Genomic DNA, 22605 nt, shown 5'->3' with positions numbered 1-22605 from the left:
TATAGGGAGCCATGGTTAATTTTTGCATCTGTGTGGGATAGCAGTAAAGGGGCAGAAGCATCAGTCTGATTATTCAGCAGCCTAGCTTCAAAGGTCAGTTTGGTACCTCAGGGTTGCAGGAGAATCAATTCATCTGTGAAACATGTAGGAGGGAGGGAAGGACACAGGGGACACCTCTACTGGTGCTCCCCCAATTTGGTATTGTTTAGGAACTTGCTGAGGACGCACTTCATCCTATCATTCAGGTCATTAAAGAAGACATTAGTTGGTATTGGCTCCAATACTCATCTCTGAAGGACAGCAGTAGCAAATTAGTTGCCAGTTGGACGTTATCACTGATCACAGCCTTTTGAGTCTGATGGTTCAGACAGTTTTCCACCTACCTTATTGGGCATTTATCTGGTCTCTCTCACCAGTTTGGCTAGAAGGACCTATTGGGAGACTATGTTGAAGGTGTTTGTAATGTCAAGGTAAAATGGTATCACTGCCCTCCCTGTACCCATCTTAAACAATCATCTCATAAGACAGTTGAGTTGGTCAGGCATTACTGGCCCTTGCCAATTCACACTTGGTGTTCCCAGTCACCTCTAGTCTTTCATGTGCTTGGAAGTGGCTTTGGGGAGGATTTACTCCACAGTCTTGTCGATGAACACCAGGTCTGTGGTTGTGAAGCTTTCTCCAACTCTAAAAAGCAAGCTTCATCTACTTTTTCTTCATCAGGTCGTCTGCATGAGATGCCTACAATGATGTCACCCTTGTTGCTTCATGCTCTGATCCATACCTATAAGCTTTCAGCTGAGTTGCTTCCATTGTCCTCTTTTCTCCCTGTTACCTCTGAGCTTCCCTCCCTGCTGTCTCTGAATATGAAGGGCTGGAGTGTGCCAGCCTGCTCAAACTAGGCAGCAATCAAATGGACCAAAAGCATGGAGGGCAAAAAGGGGAGACATGCCCTTGGTGAGGGGGGGAGGTGCATCTTTTCTGAGATCTCCCAGCTTACCTCCTCTGTCCACACTTTGCTGCTAAAGATAGTCAAGCTCTTCCCATGTCTGAAGGTTTTGTACTCAAAAGGCCAGTTAATCCCCCGTCATTATCCAGGGCCTAGGTAGCAGTTTGAGAGGAGAGAAGCCCAGATGGGAATTTTAGAGCAGAAAAGCAGGGCGTATCTGCAAAAACACCCAAATGTATGTAACTCAAGCTTTATGGGAACTCAGAATAGGTGGGAGCAGAGCCAAACCTATGTACGTGATCAAATATGTGTAGCACTCTGCACAAAATGTAGATGCTGTCTTTGAACACAATATCTCTGGGAGCAATGCAGCTCCCCACCCAGACTGAAGATTGCAGGTCACAGCAGAGCTCACAGAAGAGGGGGAGGTGAATGGAGAGGATGGGATCCATTCCAGGGAGCTGAAATCAGCCAAGAGAGTTAGCCAGTGCTCTTGGAAAGCACTCTGACTGCAGCCAGCTACCCTGACAATGAACGTTTGTAATGGGGAATACATCTTGCACAGAATGCATTTGTTTTAAGGGAAAGGGAGTAAAAGGCACCGAAAAGAGGGTAGTGAAGAAAATTACTTGTCCGCTGAGTGAACTTGTGTCTCCTGAGGGTTGGAGTACTCGCTGACCCTTAGAAAGGGATTCTCCTATTATGTGTGAGGGCTGCTAAACATATAGAAGAGGCTCTGGCCAACAGCCTGATACATAACTCTGCTACAGGGAAGGGTTCTATGTATGTGGTTAGAGAGCCAAATAATAGAAGTGAATTATACCTTTCTTTCAAGCAGCAGTCATTAGTGGCTTTTTCTGCTTGCACCTTCAATATCTGGACTGGGGTGATTAAAATAAGGTCTTTGCTTTTTTTTGTCAACAAAAGATGCCTGCCCTCCCACCCCCACCCCCCCCCCCAAAAAAAAAAAAGGTAGTACAATGTGTGATGAGGCTGATGTTCTCTGGTAAGCTACTTTACTACTTTTAGTCAGATGTCATAGATATGATTTGAACCAGAAAAATAAAATTTCTGATTTCAGTAGAAGATTGAGTAGAGAAGCGAAAGGAGCCCAGAACAATCCCTGTATTTAGGACTTTCATTTGTATATTTTCTTGCAAACTCAAGCTTTTGAAATATTCTTGATCGTGCAGTTCCATGCTTTAAAAAAAAGTCTGTGCGTATTTCTGAATATGCTTCACTTGGAGGTGTGCACATTTAGAAGAAATTGAGGAGCCAGATGTTGTGGCGATCCCCAGCTGGGTTTTTGGCATCTAATGGCTATAGTCACCTGGTATGAGCTAGAGCAGAACACACTATGCTCCCCTCTGAAAGGGGGACAAGCTTTGCACAAGGGAATTGAGGTTGAGCTTTCATCATTTGCTGTTAAGTTGTACTTAAGTTGTATAGAGATGGATTCTGACATAATTGACAGAACTAAGAATAGCATGTTTGAAGTTAGTAGAGTTACTAAATTGTGAAGAGGTTTAAATGAGATCATAATGGGACCTGCTATTATAAAATAGTTAAATAGCACTGACTATAAAATATTTTTGAATATTAAAATGAACTTTATATTCTAACACAAAATGAAAAATGTGTTTGAATGCATGGATTAAAATAATGCTTTTATTAATTTAAGGCTCCACAATTCTACCAGGAGGTCACAAAGTTACAAAATACGATAAAAAGCTGACTTTATTATCAGGACCTTGGATGACTTAAGGATATGTAAACAGTTTGTAAGGCCGCATAGATCCTAGTTGGCTACACATCTGAACAGCCTCATATAAAAATGTTATGTCAGGTAACATCTAGCTGTTTTTAAGCAGGATTTGGCATTAGTCAAACTTTAGTTTAATTCAAAGACTTGGCTGCATATTTTAAGAAAGAAAAGCAAAGGATTCAAGTGAGAAAAGTTAGACTAGCATGGTATGAAAAAAGCTTTCAGAACAACAAACTGTTTCTGAGCCTGGAAAGCAGAAGTAATTAATAAGTGAGTTTTGCTGTATTTGTTACAAACCATTATGAAGGGTTAGAAATTAAGTGAATGGAGGCCCTGAGGAACCTGGCATAGATCTGTTCTAAGATCCCATTAGGATGCGATTCAGGAAGTTGGCCGACATTGTATTTGCTGCGGTTATCACTGGCACACTGTGTATTATTTATTTCTATCAGCTACTGAATAGAGATACAGAAACATATGCTGTCAATTATATTGAAATCTATTTTCTTCTGTGGTTTCAGTATACCGTTGAGTTCCACCAAAGTCCAAAACAAACCAATGCCCCTGCGCAGCCTTAGCTGATGTAGCTAAGGGAGAATTTAAGATATTGACTGGCTGTGTTTATCAATGTTTAGCACTTTTCATCCTTCTAAGTAAGCATTTCTAAAGGAATGGTAATTTTGGCCAGATTCCAAGTGGGCAGTTTCATTCTGGCAATCCTTATTGTTCTGACAGCTTCAGCTGAATACGTAGTCTTGCTCCTATCATTGCCTTTGTTTTATGAATATGTTAAGCTAACAGCGCTTAGAGATGTGTTTTCAATCATTCTGTGCCACCCCCTGCTTGTATGGGCATTTGTACATCCGTGTGGCAAACTGGATTAAGAAACCTGTAAACTAACTCAGTAAAAATCAGTTATTAATTTTAAGCTTACCTATTTCCGAGACCGGTGATGGTGTGGGGTTGGAACACAATACCAGTGTTGAGAGGAAAGTGATTTCTTTTAGCTGTGATGCCAGTTTATGCTCGTTTAACGTGTTTGTGTAACTAGGATCTTGTTATTTATTCCTGTATGCATCTCCCAAATACAACATATTTTCAGTGGTATATGAAATGATGTCTATATTCACTGGTGTCCAGCTGTTTCAAGTGAAGGGCTAAACATATTTCAGAGAAGTCAAGGGGATGTAGTCTGTGCTTTGAAACTGATTCCTACATCTGTTCTGTTTGCTTTGCACAGTTCTTTTTTTTTTGGGGGGGAGGAGAAAATACCCCCCCCCCGAGTGTTGTATGAAGAAATCACTAGCTAATATAGGTAGAGGTAGCTTCTACACCTTGTCCCTAATGTATGTTTATGCATGCATTCTGGAGTTTGAGACTGATGGGAGCTGATTATGCACCAGCAATTCCCAGTTGGCCTATGGTGATGGGGGTAGGAGGGCTAACCCCTCATCTTCTCTTTCAGTCTCCAGTAGGAAAGCTGAATGCACTTTCTTTTCTCAGATTTTCCCTTTTCTCTCCCCCCCACCCCCTTCTCTTTTCTTTGACTATTTTATCTACGTTGGGGGAAGGAGAACATCCTTGAGGAAATGCTCCCTAAGACCAGGTCAGCTCAGATTTCCTCAGACTTACTGAGAGACAAGCTGAACTGCAGTTGTTTTCTGTGTCATGGTATGGTATGATATGCTGCGATATGGGGCCAGTTAGAAAGCTGATAAGCAGTTGTAGCAAAGAAAGGAAAGCAGCTTTTTGGAACATACCCAGCTCATATGAGCATTGCTCTAGCAGCTGCAGTAAAAGCAGTGGGAGGCAGCATCCCATAGCAATGAGGCTGATTCAAGTACTTAGGTTTTAAAAGTATGTGGTGCAGGGATTACATCTTCAATTCAACATCAAGTACACACTTTTATAGATAAGTTTTCAGGACTGCACTTTAGGTACACCAGAGCGCTCAGTGTCACCGAACCCACAGGCTGGACTTGCCTGCATGTTCTTGAATCGTAAATTCTGATTTTTTCAAGGGATCTCTGTATAATCTCATTGAAATTAATGGATTACTTGTATTCATAAACTTTGCAGGTTTTGAAAATGTATTACATAAGCTAAATCTCAGAACAGTTTTTCTAGCAGGCTAGTATTGCGAGTCTGTGGTTTTTGCTCTTGATTATACTAGAAATTAGTGGTAGGACTGAAATTAGAAACTCAGATCACTGACAATCAGTCTCTGATACCAGCATTATTTGTGTAATTTAAATATATAAGCATGTTCAGCGAGCCCCGAAAGCATCTGCCAAAATAAGTAATACAGATTGTATCATCTTTGCAAAAGGATGAAAGCATACTAGTAGCTCATGTTTTATACTCAGAAGCTGATATTAACAGCTCAAACAAGAACCACGATCCAATATTGCAAGATAGAGTGCAGATCCAAGGGCAAAATTTGGCTCTAAAGAACTGAATAGAAATTATTCTTAGAAAGGCTTCAATTATCTCCACAGTAAAACTACTAGAATCCTCATTTTCGTCACTACAGACACTTGATGAGAGTAGCAGATGGCCACACAAAGCATCCATGCTATTTTATTTGAGAATTTAATGTAAACTGAACTCATAAAATATTTTAAATAAGACTTTTAAAACTGGCACGAGGATTCTTAGTTTTTGAAGGCTGTAGGTCTGAACAAATCTTGAAGTAACCTGAAAAATCAAACTTCTACCCTGATTTAACTGGTTCTGTTATTGTCATACAGTCATTACTTTTTACTGTCCAAATCTCCTCCCAATTTTTATTATTCTTGCATATCAGGCTAATACCTTCTTTTATACCAACTATTAATAGAAGACTCTAAAGCTGTTTAGTGTTTTTGGCATTTCAGTTAAAAACTACTTGGTAGAAAATGTTTCTCCTACTCAGCCAGAGTCCTAGTACTTGCTTTGCTCTGTTTGTGGCTGTCACTTTTCGGGGATGCTGGAGGCAATGATGAGACTCCTGTGCTGCAGTTTCTCTACAGGAGACAGTCATAAACTGGAGGATTGGTAGCCCCTGCTACAGGTCATATGAGCACAATAGTCAAGATCCCATTTTGTCATGTCAGTATCTGTCAGCAGGCTAGTGGTGTGGGAATTAGCATTTGCACCTTATTAAAGCTATAGTAAACCCTGTTGCTCAGTGAAGTCCTCAAGTGCCTGGAAGGCATTAAACATCACACAGATACATCGACTCCTGTGTTATGGGGAGCACTTCAGCTGCTTTTTCTCCCTTGCTCTTAAGAGCACGATTTTTCCCTTCGTGTGATTTTGAAGTAGGCATTCTTAAGGATACAAATAATAGCTGCATAAGCTGAAATCACAGCAACTGCTGTTGTCAACAGTCATGATTTAATTAGAAAGATTGACTCTGTGTATCTCTTCGTCCTGAAATAAAGACGAAAAGATATGTGAGGTATGCTATACCCGGTATACAAAGGAGTTTAGAAAAAGATGGCAAACCTGAAAATCCTGGTGCAAACAGATTACTAAATAGGCAGATTTTCTGAGTAAAAACAAAGTGTCTCATAAAGGTTAATTCAACATAAGTTTATTAAAGTCAAATTTAACGTGATTTATCTTTCTGGGGTTTTGTTCTCCATTCACTTTCTCCAGACATTTAGTCACATTGAGATGAGCACATATCCCAATCAAACAGTTGTAGGATTATTAGTACATGATTCCCACTTGACAGCAAAAGGTTGGAGATTTAATTTGTTCAGCTGCTGTGAGCTTGCTGACACAACTGTGTACCAAAAGAAGGATTCCATGATTTTTTCTCATTTTGTTTTTCAAATATTTACTCTTATGAAATCACTTAACACTAAGGGTCCATGTTGTCCTTTGAAGTCAATGGAGTTGGGCACACACATCTGGTGGTAGAATTAGACACTGCTTCTATTTTTTTTTTTCTGCTCTTAATTCTTCAATGGCAGCAGTTGCCAGGACTAGCATTGAAGAAAAACAAAAACCCTGTCATATTTGAATTCAAAATGTATCATTTTGACTTAGATGTTTTTTCATATTACAATATTACAGTTGCGTACTGGTCTTTTTTGTAGCAATAGCAACAACTTTAACTGATGCCAGATTATGTATTTGTATCAAGGATCAGGCTTCAAATTCGTTCTTTTCCGGAGAGGCAGAAAGACCATGTAAAACTGGTGACCACATGTTGACAGGCTGCACCATTTAACAAAACCAGAGGCAATCATTTCAGAGAAAAATGTTTTATTTTCTGCCAGCAGAGTATAATGGAGAGAAATTGGCTGGTATTATTTTTAAAAATTGCTCAAATCACTGTAGTTAGTATAAAATTGTCTCTGGAACTATTTCCTGTAAGTTAACCAGACATATGATTGTATCCTTTCTATTTTGAATACTGAAGCTCACATTTCATCTGTCTTGTGTAGGGCCTGTCAGGTATAATAGCTCTTTGTGATGTTTCCTTCTTTTCCTCTTTCTTTTCTGTAGCTAAGCCCCCACCCACAAACCTAATACAATTGCTGGTTTTAAGCATCACTCAGTAGCTATTACTAGCAGTCTAGCAGTCATTGTACCTCTTTCCCCTTCCGATGAACTTGTAGATCTGTCAACAGGTAAGTTCCAAGATTAACGTGCAGTGTTTATGTGTGTACGTTGGTTTTATTTCGTCTTGGCTCCCAAGTATTTCTGCTTTACCTGACTGAGGTTGTCCCAGTGATGACAGGTTTTCAATAGACTAAGGTGGTATTTTTGAACATGACTTCCAGGGCATCTTTTCACTGGGAGCAGGATTATGCCAGCACTCTGTGGTTTTGAGAATCCTGCCTTAAATGTTCTGTGCTTTAAACATCTGTGTGAATAATGGCTTTTGGGGATTATCTCAAGAATTCATTATTAACACCATGGCCATAAGAATGTTTTATGAGGCTCACTTAGTGTATGTGTCTGGCTATACAAAAAATCCAGTACTTGGGCAATAACTTGAAGCAGAGAACATGAATAGTGCCATTACCGATGTTTTTGAGGCCTGGGTGTACTGTCCATGTTGAGTAACAGTGGTGGTTTGATAGCTAACAGCAATCTGAAAGGGTTTCAGCAGCCTTTGAGGAATAATAATATTCTGCCACCAGCCCATCTGTGACAAATTTGCTGTTTGCTCTCAGTGATTCACACTGGTGCTCTTAAATACTCTCCATCCCTGTTCACCTTCACAGGTCAGCCTCACAGTACTGCAGTAGTCAGAGCACTAGGGAAGATGGCCAAAAGGTTAGGAGGAGAAAGGCCAGTCCAAGTCAGATGAGTTTAAAAATGGAATCATTCTAAGGCCTTATGCTGTGGCTGAATAGGGAGGGAATAAATTGTCTTAATTTTTATTTCTTTCTTTATTATTGTTATGATTGATGGAACTGTTTTGAACAGGTGACTGTCGGGTCAATCCAAGTGATCTGTGCTGGGAAACGTGGGAGCCTTTCTGTCGTTGAGGAATTCCAGTTCATTTGGAAAACAGAAAAAAATTAAAAATTCAATCTGGATAAGTGAAAAATGTGCTGAGGGAAATTAAGAAACTTTAACAGAGTGTCTCTGCTTGGTTTTGAGTTCTGCCATTTTAACCTGACTGCCATTTTACACCAAAAATTCTGAGGTGGTGTAAAAGGAACTCTTGCCCTCTTGTCTTCAGAGCAAGTGATTACTCTACCCCTCAGAAATAAAATGAAGAAATGACTGCAGAGAATCAGTCTGGATTAGACTTAGATAATTCTACATGCCTGGGAGAAAATATGTTTGTTTCTGGCATTAATGAATTAATGTGTTCCTCTCATTTTACATGCTCTATAGCCTATGGAACTTATCAACTCTATTTCCCTTTCTGAAACATAAATACAATCCCTGGCCAGGAATAACACACAGGGAGAAACACATAACTGACTTTGTAGTTCAAAGTTACATCTCAGTGTCTCTTTCTTCTGTGAACCGCAGATTGAAAGACTTAAGTTTTCTTATGAGCAGCAGAGCACCATAGCCCTGTATGATGCTGTTTCAGATATGGACTAAAATAATTAAATATATCAGTTGAAATATTGAACATGGAAAATTATGTTACCTACTGATGATTGCTACTGAGTTCAGTGTTAAAATTTTTTAGTTGTTTTTAGGTTGAAAAAAGAGACTGCTGAAATGAAGACTGGAAAACACACAGTGACAGAGTTTGTTTAGTCAATCAAGTATCTTGGCAAAGGAAAGGTTAAAAGGGTGACTTGCTCATGGCCTGTAATTACTGACACAGGAAGAAGATAGCAGATATTTGGGAGTTTCTTTTGTTTAGTGGACAAAGGAATCGCAAGATTCGTTGATTGAAAGCTGAATTCAGCTAAGTTAAAACTAGAAATAAAACACAAAATGTTAATAGTGAGGCTAATTTAAACAGTGCAGCTGCTAAGCCATAGAAATTCTTTACTTCTTGGAGTTTCCACATTAGGATTGATACTTTTACAAAAGAAACCAGAATTACTGTGTAATGTTATATGGCCTGCCTCATAATAAAGATAGTTCCTAGATAATCATAGTATTCCTCTCTGATCTAGACCTGTGTGACTTTGCAGAGAGGTGTTTTACCTGATGACAATTAGGAGGCCACTCCAGGCAAGGGGCTTTTCAGAAGAGGACCTTACCTCTGGATCTCTTGTGGTTTGCTGTCACTCACATTTCTTGAGTTCTGTGATTGGTTGGCCCTTTCTGTGGAAGTATTTTTTGCAAGGAGCTTTACTGCTTGGTGGAGATTAGCCTGGGCAGCCATTGGGCAGTATTTCAGAGCACTGATAATTTTAATGCCTTTGATACATGCAGTCTGATGGATTTGGGGTATTGCTACTCTTGCTTGTAGTTGTATATTACTGAGGAAGGTAAGTATTGCTTAGGACATGAGATTTATGTCTCAACTGTTAAACCTTTGAGGCTTTTGGTTAAGTGTAGCTTTTTACAGTTTTAGGATTGTAATTGATGATGCATGTATTTTAAGGAAAGGTTTTGGCATATCACCGCTTTGATCGTAAAATGCTTGTAGTATCAGCTCTACTCTGTTTGAACTGGTTTCTGAGGAAAATTGGTTTTGGCTATACTATATCTGAAAATGTTATTTAGAAATTAGATCTTGGTTCTGCTACAAGTGCCTGAAAACTAAAGTATGTAGGGACATACATACAGTACAGTAATTACCACTGTGTGAGGCAGTTCATGGTCTGGGTTGAGTGCATAACCTCTGACAGGAGACTCTTCTTGGCATTTCGGGAAACAGATGAGCCAAATAATATGTGTGGCTGGTACTGATATCTGTAAATGGAACAAGAAGGAAGCTCTTTCTTCTGCAGTCAATGTGGGTTTCATTTTTATCCCACTGTATGAAAACTGCTGAGAATATAATATCATGTCTTTTACATATGAGCTGTAAGTCTTTGTGTTATGCACCTAAAATTCACACAGTCATACAGTTAAAAAAAAAAAATCTATCTGCATATAAAATTTCATTTTGGGGATCAGCTGAGAACCAGCATGAAAAACTTCAACTGAAAGGTTGCTCCTTAAGGAAGGTTGTAACAGACTGACAGTACAAAGGATTTCTGTTAATGTTACGCTTGCGCAGTGCTACTGTAATGCACTGAAACATGATGATGCAGGCAGTGGGTTGTTGGTTTTTTTAATAGAATGTTAAATGTAAAATTGCTTTGGGGTCTACGCACTTTAACCCTTATGTAGGTTTTCTTCTATTTATAAATTTATTATGAATGGAGTGGAAGGTGGAGTGGAAGAAGGGATAACATGTTTTTTTTTGTGGGTTTCTTAGCTTTCGGGGGCTTGTTAATGTATTTCAGATCATCTGAAGAGGTTATTTTCAGGGCATGAGTATTACTTAGTTTGAACCTGCGAGAGGCACTTTGTTTTTAAACTATCTTTTTATGACTAATAAAACCTGAAAGCTTGTAATTAGAGCTGAGGAGAGACTTCTGGAGCGCTGTACACAGTAACACATTACTTCACAAGGCCTTTTTGACTAACCTGTAAACTATAGTGCCAGTGGAAACACATATATATAATTGCCTTGACGTTCTGCCTAAATTTTGGGGAAGGGTTCCCTCTTGCTAAACTAATTGAAAGATTCTGCAGTATTTGGCAAGTCTTTCATGTTCCTTGGGAAGTAAGGACATGTAAATAAAGCCTGATTCCTCCAAGAAACAGGTAGGAGGTAGAAAGCCAGCCTTGAAAATACACATTAATACTGATTTATGGAATAATGATAGGGGTTTGTGTATTGTTTTGGGTTTGTTTTTTTGTTAGGTCTTTTTTCTGTGTCCAAACCTGTGCACTTGTCTGGTTTTGTTTCTTAGAACTTCATACACTGCTGTAACACTAATAGTGGTATCTAGACCACTACTTTAGACTTGAAAAAACAGATGGCCTAAAAATTGCACAATTTTTCTGTTTGATAAATTACTGATTTCTGGTCAGACTTCCCCCCACCCAGCTTCTTCTGTCTTTCACCAATATTTGTGTAACAGTTACAGAGTTGCCACTTGTCCCAGAGGCTTAAATAGAAAGTAAATGTCGTGCCTCTGCAAGGGAAGTCAGCGGAGATTGTAACCTGTCCTGGAATATGTAAGCAGTATTAAAAGTTATTTCACTGGTGGTAGGTGTGAAAGAGACACTTGCTTGTGAAAACCTTGCTCTCCTGTGCTCTACTGAAATTAATTTATACTAAACTGCTCAGGGTTCAAGCCAGGGGGCTAAAAGTGAAAGGCCTTGCATTTTGTTTATACTCCACCTTGGAGAGTGGAGCTTGTGCTTCTGGAAAAATGAGCTTCAATAAATCTATCTGTGAGCTTCTTCACAGGCAGCTGGGTCTTCCTAAGACTGCAAAAGAAAAATTTTACAGGCACTGCTTGGTTTTGAGCTTTCGATGGATACATCTACCCCTCCACCCAGCCTGGCTGTGGCATTTTTTATTTATTTTTTTTTAAGATGTGCTGGAGGTATTTTTAAACTAGGTAGCCTGACTATCAATGACGGAGTTATCTCTTTCAGCACAAGTTTTATCAGAGGCAGCAAAAAATACGCAGGGCTCGGGGCTGGCATTGGTCATGTAGCTCATTGTTTGTCCTATTGAAGTTATATTGTTGCCAGTTTTAAGATATCTTAGTTGTATCTCTGTAAACTGCTCTAGCTCCTTTGGATTGCAGTGCCAAAGTATTCTATATCCTTTCAATGCTTCTTCACAAAAGGTCAAGACTCGCATTGGTGGGGTTTGAAACTACAACATGCATATGTTCAGCATAGACCCATCAGTGTAAGCATAACTTTTAGATGGGAAGGAGAGAGTTATGAGATGATGAGGATGATAATCGTAGGAGTGGGTAGGGAGGTAAAACGTGTTATATTCTTCAGAACATGTCTTGGTATTACAGTAATTGAGAACACACCACCAAGAGATTATTTATGTGGCAGCGTTGAAAGAGAGAGGTTGGAATTCTTGCCTTTTCTTCTTGGCTCTGGGAACTAAATTGGAGCGGATGGTTACAGAGAGCACAGCCAACTCTAACAAAATCCCTATTTAGGTCATCTGTAAAGAGCAAACATGGGGTGTCTGAATGCAACATTGTGCTCCTAGGCCTTTTAGCAGTGGTAAAACTTCATGGTATAGAAAAAAATATCTTGTGCAGACACAGTTGTTTTTTTTTTTTTACCCATGCAGATGTTTATGCCAGAGTTACCACTGGTAAAATAACGTTATTGAAAATAATGGCCGTAGCTGATCTAAACATTCCAGGAAAATTTCTGCAATAGGTCTGACATACGTGAGGAAAAGAGCAGCAGTTTACTCATTCTTTAAAATATTAATTCAGAACCAGATCAAAACCCCCTCATCTGAAGTGTTCCTTCTTAAAGACAGTGCTCACAAAGGGAGTATAATCAGAAATTTGAATTCTGTTCGTTCATTTCAGAGTGATTTATTTATGTAGTAACTGCTACTTAGCCTGAAGTGTAAAGCTGATATTTAAACTGCTATATATGCTATATGGCATGTTTAATAAGGTATACAAGATAGCTTTAGTCCGGGTTCTCCAATATGCTATCTGGCTTTGCAGTTTAATAAAGTACTACATTTACTTCAAGCAGGTAGATGTGACATGCAGTGACTTTGTTTCTCTTGTCCTCTTGTTTTCCGCACATCACATAACAGGTACATTTTCTCACAGATATATGAAATTGCTGACATTCAGGGCTACAGTTACAATCTGGCAACAGTGTACCTGTGCTATTTCTTCGGTTACCCATGGAAATACTACAGTAAAATTGCACTTTTCATCTTAATGCTGAATAGATTACTTCTTTACATATTTGGTAATATATTCTCCTGTCACATAACTCTTGTTATTGTTAATTGGAATTGCTTATGCTCATTGAGGGAAGAATACTTTTCATCCTGTTTTGAATGAAAATCTGTAATCTTGAATTTGTTTCTAAACTTCAGTCATGAGGAGAGCAGTGCAGGAAATTGCTGCTGTTCCACCAAATTAGCTTCTCAGATATCCTTTTAATTGGAGACCATAACTCAGATTCTTAGTATTTTAGGAAGCTGAACAATACAAATTGAAATACAGATATTTCTAGTAAGGGCTCAGTTCAAAGAAGGCTTTTATACACAGATGAGTCTGCTAACAAATAGCATGTCATATGATAATGAGACCATGTTTTCTTCCGCAGTTTCACATTCCCTAACTGCACTGCTGTGAAATAAGTGGAGTGTTTATCTACTCTCTCTTAAACTGACAATTCTCTGCTAGGGACGAGTGTGCCCACTATAGACAGAACATAGGTATACAAAAATAAATCTTAAACTCTCAGTAAGAAACACACCACTTCCAAATGCAATATATTACACTTGTTCAGAACATTTATTTCTGCCAAAGTATTCTGTTTTTAATGTAAAGACTTCAATTTATGTTTAAGAACAAGCAAACTATAGTACTTTGACAGCCGTTCACACTTAATTTCTTTGCATTAAACCAACAGCATTCTTTTCCACAAACATCCATTGTTAGGACAATGCTCTCAGACGGAATTTATGAGAAATGGAATTATGTTACCAAGGAGATAGCATTTACTATAATGAAGAGTAGATCCTAGAAAATGGCCCCTTTTACAGCAGCTCAGAACAGAGCCACAAAAGCAATTGATTGGTCTTGGCATTTAGTCTTATATCAGCTGTGTCATCCATAGCTTCAGGAGTGAGAACACTAATCTGAAGTGACATTTCTGTTCTGGCGGGCTTTTCTGCCCTGATGAAAGCAATTACTTCATTCCTAAATGATAATTTGCAGGAGTTTCAACCACTTTAATTGATAATTTTTTGTTCTGAGAAGTTCAATTGTGAAGTGATTAGCTGATTTGGTAAATAGAAATTTAAGGTGTGAAATGTACAAGTTGCTCCAAGGTAAAGTGCTGTTTATTGGGTGCTGCAAAATTGCATGATAAAACTGCAGTTTCTCTATTATCATGAGGCTGGCAATTGCTTAATTCAACATAGGAAGAAAAAAAAGATCAAAACACTAGTGTTCTGGTTGTAGGGTTTGGGTTTGAACTGATGTATCACGGCTCACTTAATTGTTTCTGTATTAAAGTATACATTAGTTTTAAAAGATTGTGTAGGATGGCAAGTTTGTAATCCTTAAAAACCTGCCAGATTCCTATTATTATGTTCTAATGACTCGCTTGGGAAGTAGATCCTGTTATTTAAATGTTGCAATGAAGGTGCTTATTGGTGATAAAACATTCAATGATTAGTTCAAGCACACACAAACCTTTTCCTGAACCACATGTATGTATCAAAAATAAAATAAGAAATCTCTTCTGTCAAACAACAACCCCTAAAAAACAACTTCAAGTCTCAATGATATAAAAAATACTACCTGTATTAACCCAAGCTTTTTGTTATAAATTGCACATTATTTTTACAATAATTGTTAAAGTACATTTGGCAAAATCTATTTTTGCTATCTACAAGGAAAAGAGGCTTTTTAATAGAAACTAGTTCTGTGATATTTTGCTCTATAGTGAAAAAATAATGGTCATTTCATGTGTTAAATGAGAAATATAAAGCAAAAATGAAGGTCAGACTGATTTAGCACATCAAACAGTCTTTGTCAGCCAAGCTTAATATATCCTGAGTTTGTGGAACAAATGAAATTTTGCTGCTATGTTACACTTTGCTTCCAAACAACCATTACAACTGGTTTTATATATTGTGTGAGCATCAGACCATCAAACAGTGCATCTTTACTGACGTGTTGCTGCAGTGATGATCTACAGCAGCAATCTGCCATTTATATAAGGGCAAAATGTGCATCTATATTTAGTTGTGAAATTGGCCTATTATACTCTTGATGTTTACAGAGGCTAACATAAATTAATGATGACAGCTATGAGCAGTGCATTAGTTAAGCAGCAGAGTTTTTACCTTGAACTTGAAGGTTCCAGCTTTAACTTCCAGCATATACTATACAGCTTCCTTCACACATTGAAGAAAGTCTTCTGCAGACATTAATTTTTCTTAGACAGCATTAAATGGCTTCAATTTGTTGACTACGCTGTTGATGATAATGCCAGATAATGGTTTCATTTACATTTTTGGCAAACTTTTGCCCCGTAAGAATGGTGATATTTATGGTGCAGCAAAAATGGAACGCCCCTGCAAAGTGTTTGCTCATTGAAAAAGTCTAATTTGACTGACTTTGAACTTAGTCAGATGTAAGATATCCCTTGACTGAGGAGAACAACAGTTTGAGGAAGCAGTGTGGCTCACTAGGTTATATACTGCACTTTGACCTGAAAGTCTCCTTATGCAGCTCATGTCAGACACTGTAGTAACTATAGATTCTAGTTAGCTATGACCCCAGATCTGACAAGTATGCAGGTGTTCAAAGGTTCAGGAGTTAAAATGCTGAAGTCTTTGATGAATTTTTGATGGATGCATTTTTAATACAGGTCGACCTTTTTCCTTTGAGGCTGCATGCTAGATTAATTGATAAAAAGTGAGACTGAGCCATGTTTGGATCTCCTAAGCAAACAAGTAGAAAAATCCATAAAAATCTGCTGTCTGACTTCTCAGATGTACTTAAAAAAGAAAGAAGGTAAAATTTAATGTGGCTTTTGATTCTTCTCCTTTCCTCTTTTTTTGGAGGTTTTACCCTCACAAAAGTACTCTCCTCTTTTAAACAGTGTAACTGTTTTATTAGTCTTGAAGTCCTTGTACTCTCAGTTCAGAAGCAGTCTGTGTGAAAAGGAAGTCTATGAATAGGACAGCAGAAAAAAAGAAAAGCAAAGGAAGAAAATATCAAGTAAAAAAAGTTGTCTCTAAAGAAGAAAGTCCCCAAATTAGAGGTAAACATATTAACATACTTTCAGTATCAATTTTTCAGAACTAATTGAGGTAGTCTTATGAAGTTGGAGAGGATTTTTTTTCTTTTAATTCACATCTACAGGAACATTAGCTCTCTTGCTTCATTCTTTTATACTCACTTCTATCTACTATACTGAAAAAAATATCCAGTTTCATGCATATTTGTGAACTCTCTAGAGCATAACATTTAGAAAAACAGAATAATAACAAAACCCCTTGACAATAGGAGGCTTTAGGCTCCTGCTGCCACCAGTGGTGATGCTTGACTTGCTTTTCAACTGCAATATGTGCAGTTATGTAGTACAGGTTACTCTGCTTTTACTGCCTCCATCTTTCCCCCAGTCTAAATCTTATTTTGGAGTCTGAAAATGTGCGTTGCTGTTCAGATGAATATCCCCTTGGATTGAATGCTGGTTTTGAGACGTCACTATTAACAAACACTTTTGAAAAAACTCAGGCATAAGAAGAGTCACATAGAAGCAAAATAAATATTCCAAATAATTTATTCATTTCAATATTGATGCTCTTCTATTCTTTGGCCTTCTAATTAAGTGTAGCTGTCCCGTGAGATCAGTGAAATGAAAACAGACTTTTATAGGCCAGAACATGGCCAGTTGGTGGCCACCTATAGGTAGACTTGGACGTTATCTTAATGAATTGCCCATTGGAAAACTGTACATAGAAGGACATACATAACTGAAAGTCTTTCAGGAGGTTGATGGGGTTGGATCACTTATCTCCAGTCCATTTTTTTTTTTGTCACAAATTCACTGTGTGCTCCAATGTTGCACATCCTTTCCATATATCTGAATTCTGTGAAATGGATATAACATCCATCTGACTATGGTCTTTGGAGAGTTGGATAGTGTTTATAGTGGACCTTTTGATCCTTGAATTTACAAGACTAGACCATTATAAAAATAGACGTATGCATGCGTATTACTTCATTCTCTATAAAGCTTGTTATGAACATTATTAGATATTGTTAAATGTTACTGTTGTATTGTATTTGGTTTTGTTTCTTCTAATCCATATTGTTGTTAGAGGCTTAAGAAATTCACTAGTGGTCAATAACAGCTGAATTAACAAGTATCATATTTAGTATTATGAGAAAAAGTGCTCTGTTCTGGTATACTGTTGCACTTGTAAAGTTTCTCCTGAAATCAGAGAGGATTTCAATAAAATTATCAAAAATACTGTGCATCCTTTGTGAGGGTTTGCCACACTTCTCTGCTTGACATTAATGAAAATGAGCAAGAACTGTGATGGCACATCGCTGTCCATTGGATGGAGCCATTATATCTGAAACTTAACAGCCTGTCTGTCCCTCAAACCTTGTTTTATGGCTATTGTCCCCAATCCGATCTCTGTTTATGACAAGTACAGTGAGGGTACCATAAAACCTTACCAGTGCTGTTATGTGGGGCTGAGCAGGGGAGACCAAACTCTCTGAGAAGCCCCGCTTGGGGGGTCTTGCCTGCATCAGTTTTAAGGGAACAGTCTATGTGAAATGTAAATGCGAGCTGCCTTTCTAAAACTGGGCAAATCCATGATATATCTGCTTCCAAGCTACATATTGAATTTGCAGACAGAAATATTTGTTTGTAACCACAACCTTTCCCCCATTTTCATTCAAAATGCAAACTCACAGAATTAAATTATTTCTCTGATTTTTACCACCCAAACTGAAACACAGAAGCAAGGTATTGATATGCTGAAAAATCCTTGCTAATGTAGGTCAGTGCATCTGTTGATACGCTGTAACATGTTTGATTGCCATTATATGCAGCAAAAATTAGGAGCTGTGATTGTCCCATCTTTAAAGTGACAGATGATGATCTGTTAGACATGTGGAGGATGTGGGTGTGCACACAGATATGGATGCATGTATATGCTTATGAATATAAAATGTATAAAATGATGTGAAATAAAATATGAAGCAGGTTAAGCTTGGAATGACCACAAGCACAATGAAATCACAAGTGAGTTATGAGTACCAATAAAACTTTTATGCAACACCATATTATCATGTCTTCTGCATCTGCTGTGTCTTCAATAGAAAATCTACTTTAGAAATGTTGTGTACACCATTTAAAAATTATATGGTAGTATTTATTGTAGCCTTTCATCTGTAAAAGCCAGACCCCCTTTGTATCAGTCCATCTGGGAAGGCCCTAAAAGGAAAAATGATGCATGTTTTAGAAACCTACTATTTAAAATAGCATTAATTTTTTTGCCATTAAATATTGTGTTATATGGTGCTGCATCTCAGAATTATCAGGAGCTAGCAGCTGGAAACCTCTAGTCTTCTTTAGCGGACTCTGTGTATGGAAATTCTTTGAGAAGTATGTTCTTAAAACACATGAAGTTTTGCCATTGTATAACACCACCATCCTTTGATATTGTGCGGTGATGCACTCTTGATCCAATTATCTGAGCTCCTTCCCCTTCTCCACAGAAGGCAAAGAGGGAGCAATATTTATGTCCCTTGGGTATATTTCCCACTGTTACTTTCTTATTCATACTGTGGATAGCATATGTAGATTTGCTTGTCTTTTGGGGGACCTTCTGTATCATGTAAGAGCTCTTTCATGTGTGATGCTTGCTTTCTTGGTGCTTTCTGAATGTTTTTGAAATCCACTTAGTAAACATAGATGTAGTTTCCCATGCTTTTATTTTTCTCATTAGCTGGAGAGCCCGCAGGTATTTCTAAGTTTTTGCAGTCTGAAACTCTAGCAAGTTCATTTGTTACCAAGCACCGCCTCTAATCCCAATATTGTATGACAGGACCTAAGATGAGTTTTGCTCCTGTGTCAGCACAACTGCTTTCTGTTGTGAGCTTCACACCTCTCTTTTCTAGAGTCCTACTGCCATCATCAGTGCCATCACTTTGCTCTGTTAAGAGCATATGATGATGAAGCTTGTATTGCCTATCAGAATCACAGGTGCCAGAGAGGATTAACAGTGATGTTTAGGTCTTATCTAATGAATTCCTGCATCCTGCTGAGGAAATCACTGCTCCCAAAGTAAGGACCCATTGTATCAGCATAACTGCAGTGTCCAGTGCTACAAGTATTTCCCTGGTGGAATTATGTAGAGTAGAAATTAGGACTTGCATGAACATTTCAGTAGACACTGTTTCTAAATTTAGCTTAATGCACTGATGCCAAGAGGAGAGTGGTGCAAGTTACAAACTCTTTGACTTCAGTCACTTGATGAAGCTTCCACAAATGACAGTATACTGAATGGCCAGGAGGAAAAACATAATGGAAAAATACCAATGATAATACTGTTTCTCATGAGTTTCTTTTGTATGTCTATTATATCACCTCCCCATCCCTTGTGCTTTGGGATTTTTTTTTTTAAATTTTAAAACTTTGAATACCCATAGGTGGCTTTCAGAGGATGCGGTTTACTTACACTGGTAGCCTCACTCTTCAGCTTAGCTGGCTTCGTTGCAAACCGTTAGTGATGCAGTAATGCATTATATAAGTTTACAGTGCAATATATTACTCAGTTTCAGCACTCTCCTGAACCCTATTACAGGACTTGTAAACTGTGGATTCAGTCTTTGGTGTTGCTAAAGAATATTCAATCACCATTCAATTTCCAACTTTTTTGAATTTCCAAAGTGGCTGGGAACTGTAATGTTTCTCATTTGTTTTACTAGGAATCTCTAAAAAAGCTCATTTCTTACATAGGAGTATACATTAAGCACTTTGGAAATAAGGTGTGAACCTCCTGGTGCAGACTTTCTGAATAGTGCTAGAATCTCAGATCTTCTGGATTCCTCAAACTTGATTTTGGGACTTGAGGTCTTCAGGCTTGGCTTCTGGAGGAAAAAAGTGTGATGACAAGTAGTAAAGGCCATCCCTTGTGCCACGAAAATGAGTTTTTGCTTGCGAGCACGTGGGTAGAGACACTTGCCTGCCTCTCTCTTATGTTACTATTATAGGTATTTAACTTGGATAGGGTATCTTACTTCACTGAAATTAATCAGACAGTTCACACCTTACAGAGCTGTAGCTTCCAGGTTTCTGTATATACATAAAATATTTCTATCAGCTATATTTAATGCATCTTTTGAGGGATTTTACACATCTATGATGGTAGATGTTTAAAATTTGAAATTGGACCTAGTCGCATCTGCAACGAGCATTGTGAAATCGTATTTTTCAGGTACTTTGTTCCTAGAATATGACTTACAAATCTAGCTGCTAGTAGTCTATATAGAGTTCATAAAGACAAGCATGTACTTTAGTGTGGGATTCAGTAGGATGGTACATCGTTACCTATGGGTAAGGATGTGCCATTTCCTCCTGTATCTTTATCTCACCATCCCTGTTTCTTAGCCAGGCTGTCTTTTTATATATAATTGCTATTAGTATGGAATTGTGTAGGGAATATAATTTGTTAAGCATTCTCAGGGAAGTGTGATGGAAAGATTTCATGGGTGTTTTAAGGGCCCAGCTGATCTGCCCTTCCAAGTCTGAGGTGGCAGAGATAGCTATGAAAATGGAGGTCGTTAAGAACATTAAAAGAAGAGAACCTCTGTAGCTTTAAGTTATTTCCAAATTAGAAAGATAGGTAGAGGTCTCAGAAGCATGGTATTAGATCTGTGTGCCTAAATTCTGCTGATCTGCTTCATGTGCCAGAGTGCTTTTGTAGATCTGGCCATTGTGATTTTTTTTTTTTAATTTTACTGAAATCCAGGGTTTCAGGAAGGGTTGTAGAAGCTTGGGACAAGCGTTTGCTGTTCTGTTATACACTGGTGGAATTCTAGCTCTGCTGTAAACCAATGACTAGTTAATGGAATTGTGGCTGTAACTTCATCCAATGAATAATAATTAAACAAATGAAGCAAAGGAAAGATAGAGCCTTTATAAAGGACAAGGGTGATTTCTACTCAGCTTACACAGCAATTGGCAGACACCAACCGCAGCATCAGCACCAGCCTCCATGCACCAAGGCAGAGGTATGGTCCGGCTTATCATATCCCAAGTTGAACACTCTGTCTAAAAAAAAAAAAAAAGTTTAAAACCTCTCATTAAAACAAAAGAGGCAATATCTGTTCTTTGTATTATCTACTCATTGACTCCCAATATTTTGGGACGTGTACTGTACATTTCTTTGTCTGCCCCAAACCACACAACAGAAAAAGTTAATCCCTTTCCCATTGCAAAGCTGTACTATTATATATTGAAACCAGCTGAAACGAGTTTCCTTTGAGTTTCAAGGAAAGATCAGGGGAAGACCCCAGTGGTTACTCACTGTCATCACAACATGCATTCAGCAGTTTTACGCTAATTATATAGCCCAGGAGTAAAATCTGTGTTACCTATAGGTGTTGCATATGGGTAGTAACAATTGATACATGGATGCAACAGGACTAAATGAATGTCTTTGCATTTCCACCTGCTCAGTGTAAAACAGAAGGTCCTTTCTGACCAAAATGTTGTCAGTCTGCCGGATATGTGGTAGTGAAGTACCATCAGAAATGTCAAGCACATAACTGTATTAACTGCTTGCTCACCTGTCTGACAAAAGTTTCTGTTCCTTGGACAGCTGAAAAACTCATAAAGAGCAGCTTTATGAAATCCAGGAAGGTTTATGTTATTACTCCAGACTTAAACTTCTGTGGCTCAGAAGCTACTGTATAAACAACCTGTTTGGTCATCTTGGCTGTGCTGCAACCCCTGTCAGAGGTGGCACACACTTCAGTCATCTGCTTCTAACATCCTTTTCCCAAGAGTCAGAATTTGGCACAAATTTGACAAAATTGGGTTACAATGGGTCAGAAGAAGCAATGGCATCTATGCAGATAAACCCCACATATACACAGCACTCTTGGGAATCTTTTCTTGCAGCTGACAGGAGAAAAAGGAAGGGGAGGCTAAGAAGAAACTGTCTGAAATGAGTTAGGAGTAGTTACTTAACGTGTTGGCTACCACTGAAACTCAAACATTATCATTAGTTTTAATCATTCAAAGACTGGAGTACCATTACGCATATCCTGAAATCTGTATATTCATACACAACAGCATTTTGAAAATGTGGCAATTTGTGCAGAAGACCAGCAGTGAAAAAGCACATTGGTTAAATGTGACAGAACGCTAATATTGATGAATGTCCTACTTTGTTTATTTTCTTTCAGCTTACAAGCTTTGAGGAAGGAAAAGTCCCGAGATGCTGCTCGCTCTCGTAGGGGAAAGGAGAATTTTGAATTCTATGAGTTGGCAAAGTTGTTGCCACTGCCTGCAGCCATTACCAGCCAGCTTGACAAGGCATCCATCATCCGACTTACAATTAGCTATCTGAAAATGAGGGACTTTGCTAATCAAGGCGATCCTCCATGGAACTTGAGAATGGAAGGACCTCCACCTAATACATCAGTAAAAGGTATGGAGTAAATATGTTGTATAGTATCGAATATGG

The 22605-nt window shown here is 38.4% G+C and overlaps 1 protein-coding gene across 7 annotated transcripts in view; it reads left to right on the top strand.

The window, feature by feature from the left end:
* NPAS3 (neuronal PAS domain protein 3) overlaps positions 1 to 22605 on the top strand; it is a 609138-nt gene that overhangs the window by 162154 nt on the left and 424379 nt on the right. For all 7 annotated transcript variants that reach the window (XM_086462809.1, XM_086462814.1, XM_086462815.1 and 4 more), the window contains one exon: positions 22325 to 22569. In XM_086462809.1, coding sequence (XP_086318935.1) covers positions 22325 to 22569 — 245 coding nt within the window. The remainder of the gene's footprint in view (positions 1 to 22324; positions 22570 to 22605) is intronic.

Source organism: Leptosomus discolor, chromosome 3 (genome assembly GCF_034619465.1).
Source record: "Leptosomus discolor isolate bLepDis1 chromosome 3, bLepDis1.hap2, whole genome shotgun sequence".
NCBI classification, from domain to species: Eukaryota; Metazoa; Chordata; class Aves; order Leptosomiformes; family Leptosomidae; genus Leptosomus; species Leptosomus discolor.
This window is presented reverse-complemented; position numbering and strand designations above follow the sequence as displayed.